The 14337-nt window shown below is 42.6% G+C and overlaps 1 protein-coding gene across 2 annotated transcripts in view; it reads left to right on the plus strand.

Annotated features, from left to right (window-relative positions):
* The window catches only part of LOC126484331 (allergen Tha p 1-like), a 99073-nt gene extending 87088 nt beyond the window's left edge, over window positions 1-11985 (plus strand). For both annotated transcript variants that reach the window (XM_050107777.1, XM_050107778.1), the window contains one exon: window positions 11727-11985. Coding sequence is in view for 1 of the 2 variants with exons in the window: in XM_050107778.1 (XP_049963735.1) it covers window positions 11727-11920 (194 nt within the window). In the remaining variant the exon portion in view is untranslated. The remainder of the gene's footprint in view (window positions 1-11726) is intronic.
* Window positions 11986-14337: the final 2352 nt, after the last annotated feature.

Raw genomic sequence — 14337 nt, forward strand, 5'->3', positions numbered from 1 at the left:
TTTTGAGTAAGGGTTCATGTTTTTACGAGATTCCCTTTCCTTTTTTACCTCTCCGGTTGCCCTCATTCAGGTTTGTGGCGTTTTCTAATCTCGAGGTAAATAGACAATTGAATTATGAGTATTTATTGCGCCACAAAGACACATTATGGATGTCATACACAGACAATAATGAATTAAGCAAAACGTCAGCAGTCCATTCCACGTGTTTGCTCGCGGGGTTCTCCTTCGCTGGCACTGTTTTCCATGTATCAAGCAATAGATGAAACGTGTCGCCATATTTTTACATATATCATATAAATACAGTTCACATACACAATGTCAATATGCAACTTGCATGTTTTTGGGTGGTCACGGTGACTCATCTCGACATAAGCTTCTGCTGAATTGCCGATGGCGTCTCTTAAAAATCTATAGAGGGTGTTTCAAAAATACTTTTTCAAACCATTTACATCAAAAGAAGAACAAACAAATTTTCACAACAAACACATATTGGAGTATCGCAAGCAGTATAGGCTAGGCATCAGTATCATGTGTGGGCTGGAATTCTAGATGACTGCCTGGTACGTCCATACGTGCTCCCAGCACGTCTCACAGACCTGCCTACCGGGACTTTATTCAAAACAATCTCCAAGCCCCACTAGAGGATGTGCCCCTGCGTATAAGAAGAAACAAGAGGGTTATTCATGATTGAACTCAAGCGCACTTCAGTCTCAGTGGTCGAGATGCTCTTTCCGGTATTCACTGTGACAAATGGATAGGTAGAGGAGGACACGTTCCACGGATACGTGTTCCTCATTCAGTCCTTTGGATTACTATTCTCTGGAGGCACCTTAAACAAATGGTCCACGCAGCAGATCACCGGATGCCGAAATTCTTTTTCGACGTGTCACGGACGTTTTTGGTTAGACGATCGCATGCATCTTTAAAGCAAGAGAGAACATTTAGAGCATTTGGATGAAATTACGTGTTGATGAGCTGCAGTCACCTAAACTCTAAACTTTCATTAACAAATCGAAAACGAAGGATTTAAGACATATGTTTATATGGGCTTTTTTACCTGTTTTGATATAAGGAACGTGTCCCCAAAGTTCGAGAAAGTACCTTTTAAACTCCCTGTATAGAAGCATACCTCTCACCACTAGTTTAAGAGATGTTACTTCATAAAGACGAAGTATAAGTATGTATTTCACAGTGAGATTAAGGTGCCTAAATTCCAGCACTGTTTTAATTTGCTTTAATTTGTTTTTTGTATGTTTGTCTTTTGTATGTTAAATTAATTGTTATGTATGTGAATGTGCCAGCAACCATGTTCGAGTTACCTATTTCTCCCATAACTCGTTCTGCGCTGTAACAGAATAAAATGCACATTATTTTTAAGAAGTTTAAAACAACTTTAAAATGATGTGTAATATTATCATCTCAAAAGAAATTTCATACTAATTCTAAAATTGGTCATGGATTTTACTAGTCTCTAATATTTCATAAGGTACGGAACGTTTAACATAATAACAAGATTGTTTGTGTGGCCATCCTCCGCAGCAAGCATATAAATACTTGTTTTGTAAATAAAACTTTTTCCTGCTGCTAATTACTTTCGCCTTCTCCTGTTCTAAGACATCATCAGTGGTATCTGTAACGATACAGTTTTGTTACTTATAGATTATCAAACAGTTCACTTCGCGATTTTTTGAAAAAAAGTAATTACTTACGATTTGCTGATCTGCGTTTCCTCACATCTGTAACTAGTAGCAGGAAAGGCAGTTTTATTCACAAAACAAGTGTTTAACATAATGATTAATCACTTCTTAATATTAATTCCTTGATGCATTTTGGTAACAGATGTATGTGTAAAACACAATTTTTTGTTCACTAGTATCAATTGAATGAACGTTACATTTGAAAACTGCTTGCTAAGTTTAAGTTTGTGTTCACTGTCCTATAAAACATTGCACCAGCCACTATGCAGCCTCATTGTGAAAGCTGTTTTCGATCAAGCAATGAGTTAGTTGACGTTCGTAAGCATCTACAAATCGCCCTGACTACCATCAACCGATTAGCAGGGCTTCTGAGAGTCTTATACCAGACGTACCAAAGGTACCCCAAGTGCTCTCCTCTTCTGCGGACCCTGTCTCTTCTGCTGGAAGTGTGGCATTTGTCGGAACCAGGGAGGATTCATACCCATCCCCCTAACAAGCATGTTCGAGACGCTGTATTTTGGTTCAAATGACTCTGAGCATTATGGGGCTTAACATCTGAGGTCATCAGTCCCCTAAAACTCAGAACTACTTAAACCTAACTAACCTAAGGACATCACACGCATCCATGCCCGAGGCAGGATTCGAACCTGCAACTGTAGTGGTCGCGCAGTTCCCGACTGAAGCGCCTAGAACCGCTCGGCCACAAGGGTCGGCGGCGTTGTAGAAATTGAGACAGTGGGACACATTTCACCTGATGGGAGACCAGCTTTGTCCTGTATCGAGAAGAGACAAACGCAGAATCGTTGGCAGTATAGCGAATAGTGGTACCCCTTAAGAAAATGTCAGCAATGAACAGGAAAGAACACCATGTGCGCTCAGATGTGTTTGGTTCAGGGCTCAATCAACATGTTGAAGCAACTTCTCCAGCAGCCATTGAGGGAACAGTGTGCAACCAGCGCAGATTGTGGCACACGTTAGAACACATTATGCCTGTCGCCTGCGCTCCAAGATCGTACTGGGATCATTCCAGCAATTGACAGAGAAGGTTGAGAAGACCAGCCTTTTGCACAGAGTTTCAATGAAGCTCACTATTTGCAACACTGCTCCCAGAAAAGATGGCGGCCCCCTGTTTCTGAAGCGAGTGTACGGACTGAACCAGGGACTTCGAAAAAACTAGGTTGCGACCTGCTGGACTTGCGCCATAGGGTTGAGAACTGCAGGGTCCCCCCAAATGGGCCAGGTGGGCATTACACACCCATGTAGCTGATTGTGTGTGGGGCGCACAAATTAGTCGATCCAGTCCAGATAATGACAGCTGTAGGAGACATGGAAGTGTTAGTGTGAGATTCAATGAAATGCCCCCACAGGCGAGAATCCTAATTGTTAACTGTCGAAGCATTCACAACAAGCGCTAGAGTTTGAAGCGCCCCTGAAAAGCACTGAAACTCACATACTACTGGGTACAGAAAGCTGGTTAATTCCTGAAGCTGATAGCAGTGAGATTTTTGGGGAAAATTTGATTGTGTATCGAAATTACAGCCAACGGAGGATGGAGGATATGTATTAGTCGCTGTAGACAATTCATTCAAATTCACCCAGATACAAACGGAAACAACATGCGAGATTCTCTGGGCAAGACTCCATATCAGAAGTGGTCATAAAATTGTAATTGGATTCTCCTATTGATCATTAGGCTCGCCTCGTGAAGAAACTGAAAATTTTGGAGTAAACCTCAATACCATTGTACTTGAGGTCCCCAATCATATTATACTCATTGCAGGAGACTTCAATGACCAAAATATCAATTGGGAAAATTACAGTTCCGTTAGTGGTAGGCGTGACAAGACGTCCTGTGAAACATTGCTAAATGGTTCTTTGGAAACTACCTAGAACATATGGTTCGAAACCTTAATCAGGATGGAAATATGTTAGATCTAATGCCAACAAGCGGACCTGACCTATTCGTTGATGTCCATATCGAAACTGGTATCAGTGACCATTGTGGCAATAACGATTAACAAAGTACAAAGAGCAACTTAAACAATTAGGAATATTTGTATGTTTAGTAAACTAGACAAAAAGCAATGGTGTCATATCTCAACGAACTTAAAGCACAGGAGAGGAGCACGTAGTGAAGCTTTGGCTTGAGTTTAAAACAATAGTTGATCATGCACTGGATAGAGCTGCATCGAATAGAACTGTTCATAACGTGAGGAGGCCTCCGTGTTATACAGTCACTGTAAACAAACTTCTAAAGAAACAGAAGCAACTGAACAATACGTGTAAAAAAAAGCTTAGGGTATAGCTAGAGAGATGCTGAATGAAACTCGTTTGGCTGTTAAGATAGTAATCCATGAAGCCTTCAATGACTATCATAGCAGGAATTTGTCTAATGATATTTCACCAAACCCAAAGAAATTCTAGTCATATGTAAAGGCTATTAGTGTACAGTTACTCGGGGAAGAGACACGAAGTGAAACTGATACTATTAAAGCGAAAACAGAAATGCTTAACCCTGTTTTCAAACGTTTCTTTACAAAGGAAAACCCAGAAGAACTGCCCTAGTTTAATTCCCGTACCACTGAAAGATGAGTAAAATTGTTGAACAACAGTTGAAATCATTAAAATTCAACAAAGCTCCAGGGCTCGATGGAATCCCTATTGGATTTTATACTGAATTTTTGGCTGTTAGTCTCTCTTTTAACAGTAATCTCTCGTGGATCCTTCGAAAAAAGAAAATAGTACTCAGTAGTTGTAAGAAATCACAGGTCTTATCCGTTTGCAAAAAGGGTAGTAGAAATGATTCACAAAACTACCGTTCAGTATCCTTGATATTGTGTCTTCTTAGGCTTTCCAGGTTTTCCTCGGGTTTGATGTCGGATCCTAAGATCAACTCGATTCAATACTTCGGCGATCCACCATCATCAGGTGAACGCTGCTGCTGCTGTTGCTAAGAGCCGCTGAAAACTGTAAAATAAATCGTCGACGATTTGCAGCCTCGGTATCAGTTTCCAGCGGGGTGCAGCCAGCAGCAGTGTTCTTCTGAAGACGGCGGACAGTTGCATCGCCGAAATATTGAATAAAGTTGATTTTAGGATCCGGCAGCAAACCCCGGGATATGTTCAGTCCCTGATATCTGTTGTCGGTGACTATTAGAATATACTTTGAGCTCAAACATAATGAGATATCTTGAACTGAATGCATTTTCCATGCCAACCAGTACGGATTCCGAAAACATCGATCATGAGAAACTCATCTCGCACTTTTCTCACGACACATACTAAAGGCTTTGGATCAAAGCATTCGGGTAATGCAGTATTTCGTGATTTGCGAAAATCATTAGATTCAGTACCACGTCTACTCTTATTATCAAAAGTACGGGTATGTGGAATATGAAGCGAAATTTGTGACTGCAATGAAGCTTTTTTTGGCAGGTAGACGCAGCAAGTTATCTTGGATGGATGGTCATGGATAAATGTAGAAGTAACTTCGGTTGTGCTCCAGGAAAGTCTGTTGCGACACTGTCTGTATATATTGTCTAATAATGACATTGTAGACAATATTAATAGTAACCTCAGGCTTTTTTTCCAGATCATGCAGTCAATGAAGTAATGTCTGAAGGAATTTGCACAAACATTCAATCAGATCTTGATAAGATTTCAAAGTGAAGCAAATATTCGCAACTTTCTTTAAATGTTCGTAAATGTAAAACTTCGGTCTTCACAAAATCAAAAAAATGTAAATATCCAATGACTATAGCACCAGTGAGGCAACACACACAAATACCCGGGTTTAACACTTAGTAAGCACATGATATGGAAAGTTTACATAGGCTCAGTCGTGGGTAAAGCACCGTGGTAAACTTCGGTTTGCTGGCAGAAAACTCAGGAAATGCAATTAAGATGCAAAGGGAATTGCTTACAAATCACTCGTTCAATCCATCCTAAAATACTTCTCAATTTTGTGGGATTTGTACCAAATAAGACTAACAGGGGATTTTGATCGTATACAGAGGAGGGGTCACGAATGGTCACAGATTTGTTTTATCAGTGGGAGAGTGTCACAGAAACGCTGAAGAAACTGAGCTCCTAGTCTCGTAAAGACAGACGCAGTCTATCCTGAGAAAGCCAACTTACGAAGTTTTCAGAAATGGGTTTGAAATATACACACTGAGGTGACAAAAGTCATGACATACCTCCTGATATTTTAACGGACCATCTTTTGCCCGGCGTGGTACAGCAACTCGATGTGACATGGACTCAACAAGTCGTTCGAAGGCCCTTGCAGAAATATTGCGCCATGCTGCCTCTACAGGCGACCATAATTACGAATGTGTTGCCAGTGCAGGAGTTTGTGCGCGAACTGACCTCTCGATTATGTCCGATAAATGTTCTATGGGTGGCCAGATCATGCGCTCGAATTGTCCGGAATGTTCTTCAAATCAGTCGTGAACAATTATAGTCCGATGACATGACGCACTGCCTCTACAGGCGAGCATAATTACGAATGTGTTGCCAGTGCAGGAGTTTGTGCGCGAACTGACCTCTCGATTATGTCCGATAAATGTTCTATGGGTGGCCAGATCATGCGCTCGAATTGTCCGGAATGTTCTTCAAATCAGTCGTGAACAATTATAGTCCGATGACATGACGCACTGCCTCTACAGGCGAGCATAATTACGAATGTGTTGCCAGTGCAGGAGTTTGTGCGCGAACTGACCTCTCGATTATGTCCGATAAATGTTCTATGGGTGGCCAGATCATGCGCTCGAATTGTCCGGAATGTTCTTCAAATCAGTCGTGAACAATTATAGTCCGATGACATGACGCACTGCCTCTACAGGCGAGCATAATTACGAATGTGTTGCCAGTGCAGGAGTTTGTGCGCGAACTGACCTCTCGATTATGTCCGATAAATGTTCTATGGGTGGCCAGATCATGCGCTCGAATTGTCCGGAATGTTCTTCAAATCAGTCGTGAACAATTATAGTCCGATGACATGACGCACTGCCTCTACAGGCGAGCATAATTACGAATGTGTTGCCAGTGCAGGAGTTTGTGCGCGAACTGACCTCTCGATTATGTCCGATAAATGTTCTATGGGTGGCCAGATCATGCGCTCGAATTGTCCGGAATGTTCTTCAAATCAGTCGTGAACAATTATAGTCCGATGACATGATGCACTGCCTCTACAGGCGAGCATAATTACGAATGTGTTGCCAGTGCAGGAGTTTGTGCGCGAACTGTCCTCTAGATTATGTCCGATAAATGTTCTATGGGTGGCCAGATCATGCGCCCGAATTGTCCGGAATGTTCTTCAAATCAGTCGTGAACAATTATAGTCCGATGACATGACGCACTGTCATCCATAAAAATTCCATCTTTATTTGGGAACATGAAGTCGATGAATGGGTGCAAATGGTCTCCAAGCAGCCGACTATAGCCATTTCATGGCTGCAAATGGTCTGCAAGTAGCCGATCCAGTCAGTGATCGGTTCAGGTGGATCCTAGGGCCCAGTCCAAGCCATGAAAACGCAGCCTACACCATTATGGAGCCACAATTAGCTTACCCAATACCTTCTTGACAACTTGGGTCAGTGGCTTCGTGGGGTCTGTACCAAACTCGAACCCTTCCTATACCTCCTAACAACTGAAAACTGGACTTATCTGACCAGACAGCGATGTTCAAATCCTCTGGGGCCAACCGATATGGCCACGAGCCCAAGAGAAACGCTGCAATCGATGTTGTGCTGTTACGATAGGCACTCGCGTCGGTCGTCTGCTGTCGTAGCCTCTTGACGCCGCATTTCGCCGCACTGTCCTGAGGGATACGTTCGTCACTCATTCTGCGGATCAGGGATCCGACAGTTTGTTGGTAGGTTTGTGGATGTATGTGGTGTTAGATGTCCACGGATGTTTATGTACAGGTCATGTAATTCGCGTAAATAACGGGCCGTTGATTTGCGTACTCGGTGGTGGCGACCTATGCCGACCAAGGTGAGTTCTATAGGATTTACATCAGGCGAACTTGGTCGCCGAGATATTAACCTGAGTTTACTATAACGATCCTCAAACCTCTGTAGCACGGTTCTAATTCCAAGACATTGACAATTATACTACTGAAAGATGTCATCGCCATCGGGGAAGATATCAGTCATGAAGGGATGTAGGTGGCTCACCGCTGTCAGTGTGCCTTGGATGACTACCACAGGTCCCATGCAAACGCAGGACAAAGTCTCCCACAGCATAATACTGCTCCCACCAATCTGCATCCGTGGCGCGCTGTGCGTTCGTGCCGCCGTTCACCTCGATCACGGCGTTTGTGGAGACGACCATCGATCTAGTGTAGCAAAAGTGAGATTCACCCGAAGAGCCAACAGGTTTCCTTTGATCGACGCTCAAATCCCGATTGACGCCTGCCCGCTGCAGTCGTAACAGACGATGTCGTTGAGTCAACATATGAACACCTAGGGGTGGCCTGCTGCAGAGCTCCATGTTCAAAAATGTACGATGGAGAGTGTGCTCCGAAACACTTGTGCATGTACAAGCATTTTGCTCTTTTAGCAGAGATTCCACTTATCACCATCTATCTTACTTTACAGAGCAGATAAGCCTGCGAATCCTACGTTCTGTGAAGAGTCGTTAACGTCCAACGATTTAGCACCTAATGGTACTTTCACTGTCCATCTACCTCTTTCCATAGATGCTCACGACTCTAGCATGTGAACATTCGACCAGTTTCGCGGTTTTCCAGATACTCGTTCACAGACTCTGCGTAATAACTATCTGCCCTTTCTCAAAGTCGCTTATGTCAATGGAATCCCTCTCCCTTTTTTTTTTGATCAGACCAATACCAATGTACATACCTGTATTATTGGTGGGTTTCGGCTTCGTGTCCATCTACGATAGTGCATTCGCTGTTCTGCTGACTGAAGTTGAGCTGCATTCCTATTTTCTTTTTTATTTTAATACATATTCCAGCGTTAACTACATGTGATGTGTTGATACTACTATTCATCTGATTAGAAATCCTGTTCTTCCTACCATTACGTTACTAATCCCCTCTGTATCTAACTTCAACTGTCCGTATCCCTTTACAAGGTCTCTAACCTACCTACTCGAATAAGGCATCTAACATTACAAGGTCTCTAACCTTCCTACTCGAATAAGGCATCTAACATTCCTCACTCCGACCAGTACAACGCCAGATTTGTTCGTCCTGGCTACGACATCCTCATGAGTAACTCCTGCCCGCAGATCCGAAATGGAATCTACTGTACTTCACAAATATTTTTGCCCAAGCACATGCTGTGAGCATTAAAGCGTACAGTAGAGCTGCTCGTCCTCAGAAAAAAACATCGGCTGCAGCTTACGGTTCGTTTCAGCTGTTCGCACTAGAAGCTTTGCAAGACCATGTAGTTTAATGTTACAAGGTTAGACTAGTGGCCTAGTGAGAATGGCCGGAAATGGATTTGAACCGTCATTATCACGAATTTGAGTGCAGAGTGCTAACCACTGCGCTACCTCACTCGCTGTGTTTGTTTTAAAGTTCATTGTTCCCACGTTATTTGAACGTGATATTGGAAAGGCAGCTAGACCCCACCCCTTCCCCCCCCTCAGGAGCCATACGTCAGTCGGGGATCTTCACAGATATTTGTGTGTTTGTTTTGGTTGGTTGATTTGGGAAAGGGGACTAAACAGCGAGGTCATCGGTGCCATCGGATCAGAGAAGACTCTAAAAAATACGGGACTTAACATCTGAGGTCAGCAGTCTCCTAGACTTAGAACCGCTTAAACCTAACGAACCTAAGGACATCACACACATCCCTGCCCGAGGCAGGATTCGAACCTGAGACCGTAGCAGCAGCGTGGTTCCGGACTTAAGCACCTAGAACCGCTCGGCGACAGTGGCTGGCTGATTAGGGAAGAATGGGGAAGGAAGCCGGCCGTGCCCTTAAATATTTGCCTGAAGAGATTTAGGAAAATCACGGAAAACCTATGTGAGAATGGCCGGAAACGGATTTGAACCGTCGTTATCACGAATGCGAGGATGGACTGCTAACCACTGAGCTACCTCACTTGCTGTGTTTGTTTTAAAGTTCATTGTTCCGACGTTATTTGAACGTCAGTGATATTGAAGTTTCGGTAAGAGCACCGAGGGTTCATTTCGCGATTTGTACATTCTACAACAACACTAAAATTTTTCAATGGTAGATGAACGGAAAATTATAATTTCCTGCACAAACACATTATATTAGATCAACTTTTAGGGCAAGTCCGTGGCTGTGGGTGGATTACTTTCAAACTTTAGCTTGTTAATAACCTGATGGTCTGTGTTTCAAACGCTTGGATTCTGTGAAGCTAGGTTCGTATGGTACATGTTGAAAGACTGCTCGGAAGAACACGAGTTCGAGGCCAGCCTATGGATTTAATGAATTATTTTATAAAATTCTCAGTAATAAATGTACTCTTAATTATTAGTTATTCGTCTTATGTTTTGTTCTGTTAACGGTTTCCACATGATTCTTTTCTCATGAGTTCTTCCTAGAATGTTTTTATTTTATGCTTTATGTATCATGCAGTATTTTATTGATGCAGTTTTTTATCATCCTTCGGTGCAGCAATATATAAAATATTTCCAGTATTTTTTCCTACCATTTATCACGATCCTATCTAAGTTTCCACACAACGCCCTGCTTCAGACATCTGATTCAAAAACGTTTCCAAAAATTTACTCTCATCTGTAGCAGTAAAGCTCTCGCAAAACTCCTTCAGCTCCGTTATCTTGTATACTTATTCTTCATACTCTTTAATTTGTCTTAGATATTATACCAAGGCTCACTCTTCTTCAATAATTTTTTTAGTTAGACAGTTCCTACTCTCCGTCGGAGAACTATCGTCACTTAGAATAAGAGCCTTTTAGATGTACTTGCTAGTAGTCAGAGTTCCCTTTAAGAATCGTGAAATTAAGATGTTTTATAGCTGACATCCAACCTTCTAACCACTTGCTAAAAATTATCACTGACCTTCGACCCACTGTTGCGCCTGATCAAAGGTTAAATGGAACCATACTGTTCGCCTGCGTACACAACTCAACAAATTCACTGGTAAGTTGGGTGGTACTGTCCTGAATGCGTGTAGTTTTATACTGAGGTTTTAGTAAGAAGGTTTAGTGCGAAACGAATGGTTCCATTTACAGTTTATAGCACGCTTCTCTTCAGAATGATGTGGTATGTATGTAATTATGGACACCCATGTGCTACAAACACACACACACACACACACATACACACACACACACACACACACACACACACACTCCCCCCCCCCCCCCTCTCTCTCTCTCTCTCTCTCTCTATCTCTCTCTCTCTCTCTCTCTCTCTCTCTCTCTCACACACACACACACACACACACACACACACACACAGAAACAGAAATAGTTTAGTGTCTTCTTGTTCCTTTAACGTGTTACTTGGGCGTGGATCGCGATCTTTAACTAAAGAATATCCATTACCAACACGAACATCTGTGCTTGTGAGTACAATAGTGTATTTTAAATAAGTCTTACAAAAAAATTTATGCCTACTCCTCGGTCACTGTTGACGATCGTCGTCTCTACATGTACTTTTTTTTTAATACACTTTCCACAAACTTTACGATACTTTTCAGTTTCATTTTAAATTAAGTATTTCAAATTCAGTATTCACTACTGCTATGAAAAATCTAGTTACTCATTTTACAAATGAGTGACTAAACACACTTTATCCAAGAAATGTAGACTAAGTCACATTTTAATGCAGAAGGCATGTGGATGCAACAATGTAACACAATAGTGATGCTGTGTCTGGATGGAAGCGTATAGAAAACTGGTGTGAATGGGAACCTGATATGGCTGGTGTTGCAATCTATATAGTCATAGTTAATATTCATGTGCAACCATAGTTTTCGGAGACGACCTTCTACAAAACAAATGAAATGTAACTGTTTTATCTGTGCACAATGCTTTATGTAACCAATCTACTGTCGACAGATACCATGTGGCGGCTATTGGAGAAAGGGTGCAACAGCTGTACGGACGACGAGCTGAAGGTGTTGAGGTTCATGGTGTACCTGTCCAACAACAGACCGAATGAGTGGCGGAAGATCCTGAACCAGTACGACCCACAGGGCGAATTCAGGAGGAGGAACGGCGCACAGTTGAGACAATACGGCGTTGCTGTGTAATGCTCTTGTATACAGTACAAACTGTAGATCTGTGCACGACAATAAAAGCGTTGCTTACTTAAAAATCAATATTTCGATTAAACCATTGACGAGCCCCATGAAATAACAATAGTATGGTTGCCACGAGTTCGTACGGCTTTTATTAAGAAGAGGACCGTCAGTGGAGGCAGAAATGATCTACCTAGTATAGACTGGGATGTCTGTGGATTCATTACAGGTGGTGTGAATTACTTTTGAATACATTATCGGAAAACTGTCTTGAGCAGCTAAATCGACAGCCAACTCGTAATGTAAATATTTTAGATCTGGTAGCCACGAACAGACTCATCGAAGGTGTCAGTGTTGAGACAGGGATTAATGATCATGATGTTCTCATTACGACTATGGTTACGAAAGTTAAAAAGTCGGTCAGGAAGGCTAGGAGAGTATTCTTACTAGAAAGAGCAGATAAGCAGTTGTTAGCATCCCACTTAGTAAATGAATCGACTTCATTTACTTCCGGTACGATGGACGTGGAGGAATTATGGGCAAATTTTAAACACATTGTAAATCACGTTTTCGACAAGTATGTGCCGAAAGAGTGGGTTACGGACGGAAAAGACCCACCGTGGTTTAACAGTGCAATTCGGAGAATGCTCAGGAAGCAAAGGCAGTTGCACTCGCGGTACAAGAAAGAGCGGGAGAATGAGGACAGGCAAAAGTTAGTAGAGATTCGTGCTGCTGTAAAAACAGCGATGCGCGAAGCATTCAACCACTACCACCGTCATACATTAGCAAAAGATCTTGTTGAAAACCAAAGGAAATTCTGGTCTTACGTAAAATCGGTAAGCGGGTCGAAGGTTTACATCCAGTCACTCACTGATCAGTCTGGCCTGGCAACGGAAGACAGCAAAATGAAAGCTGATATTTTAAATTTAGCATTTGAGAAATCTTTCACGCAGGAGGATCGTACAAACATACCGCCGTTTGAGTCTCGTACAGATTCCCGTATGGAGGACATAGTGATAGACATCCCTGGGGTTGTGAAGCAGCTGAATGGGTTGAAAATAAATAAATCGCCAGGTCCTGATGGGATTTTACAGAGAGTACTCTACTGCATTGGCTCCTTACTTAGCTTGCATTTATCGCGAATCTCTTGCCCAGCGTAAAGTCCCGAGCGACTGGAAAAAAGCGCAGGTGACGCCTGTATATAAGAAGGGTAGAAGGACGGATCATCAAAATTACTGACAAATATCCTTAACATCGCGTTGTTGCAGGATTCTCGAACATATTCTCAGTTCGAATATAATGAATTTCCTTGAGACAGAGAAGATGTTGTCCATGTATCAGCACGACTTTAGAAAGCATCGCTCCTGCGAAACGCAACTCGCCCTTTTTGCACATGATATCTTGCGAACCATGGATGAAGGGTATTAGACGGATGCCATATTCCTTGACTTCCGGAAAGCGTTTGACTCGGTGCCCCACTGCAGACTCCTAACTAAGGTACGACCATATGGGATTGTTTCCCAAGTATGTGAGTGGCTCGAAGACTTCTTAAGTAATAGAACCCAGTACGTTGTCCTCGATGGTTAGTGTTCATCGGAGCTGAGGGTATCATCTGGAGTGCCCCAGGGAAGTGTGGTAGGTCCGCTGTTGTTTTCTATCTACATAAATGATCTGTTGGATAGGGTGGATAGTAATGTGCGGCTGTTTGATGATGATGCTGTGGTGTACGGGAAGGTGTCGTCGTTGAGTGACTGTACGAGGATACAAGATGACTTGGACAGGATTTGTGACTGGTGTAAAGAATGACAGCTAACTCTAAATATAGATAAATGTAAATTAATGCAGATGAATAGGAAAAAGAATCCCGCAATGTTTGAATACTCCACTAGTAGTGTAGAGCTTGACACAATCACGTCGATTAAATAATTGGGCGTAACACTGCAGAGCGATATGAAGTGGGAGAAGCAGTTGCGGGGAAGGCGGATAGTTGTCTTCGGTTCGTTGGTAGAATTTTGGGAAGATTTGGTTCATCTGTAAAGGAGACCGCTTATAAAACACTAATACGACCTATTCCTGAGTACTGCTCGAGCGCTTGGGATCCCTATCAGGTCGGATTGAGGGAGGACATAGAAGCAATTCAGAGGCGGGCTGCTAGATTTGTTACTGGTAGGTTTGATCATCACGCGAGTGTTACGGAAATGCTTCAGGAACTCGGATGGGAGTCTCTGGAGGAAAGGAGGCGTTCTTTTCGTGAATCGCTACCGACGAAATTTAGAGAACCAGCATTTGAAGCTGACTGCAGTACAATTTTCCTGCTGCCAACATACATTTCGCGGAAAGACCACAAAGATAAGATAAGAGAGATTAGGGTTCGTACAGAGGCATATAGGCAGTCATTTTTCCCTCGCTCTGTTTGGGAGTGGAACAGG

Source organism: Schistocerca serialis, chromosome 6 (genome assembly GCF_023864345.2).
Source record: "Schistocerca serialis cubense isolate TAMUIC-IGC-003099 chromosome 6, iqSchSeri2.2, whole genome shotgun sequence".
Classification (NCBI taxonomy): domain Eukaryota; kingdom Metazoa; phylum Arthropoda; class Insecta; order Orthoptera; family Acrididae; genus Schistocerca; species Schistocerca serialis.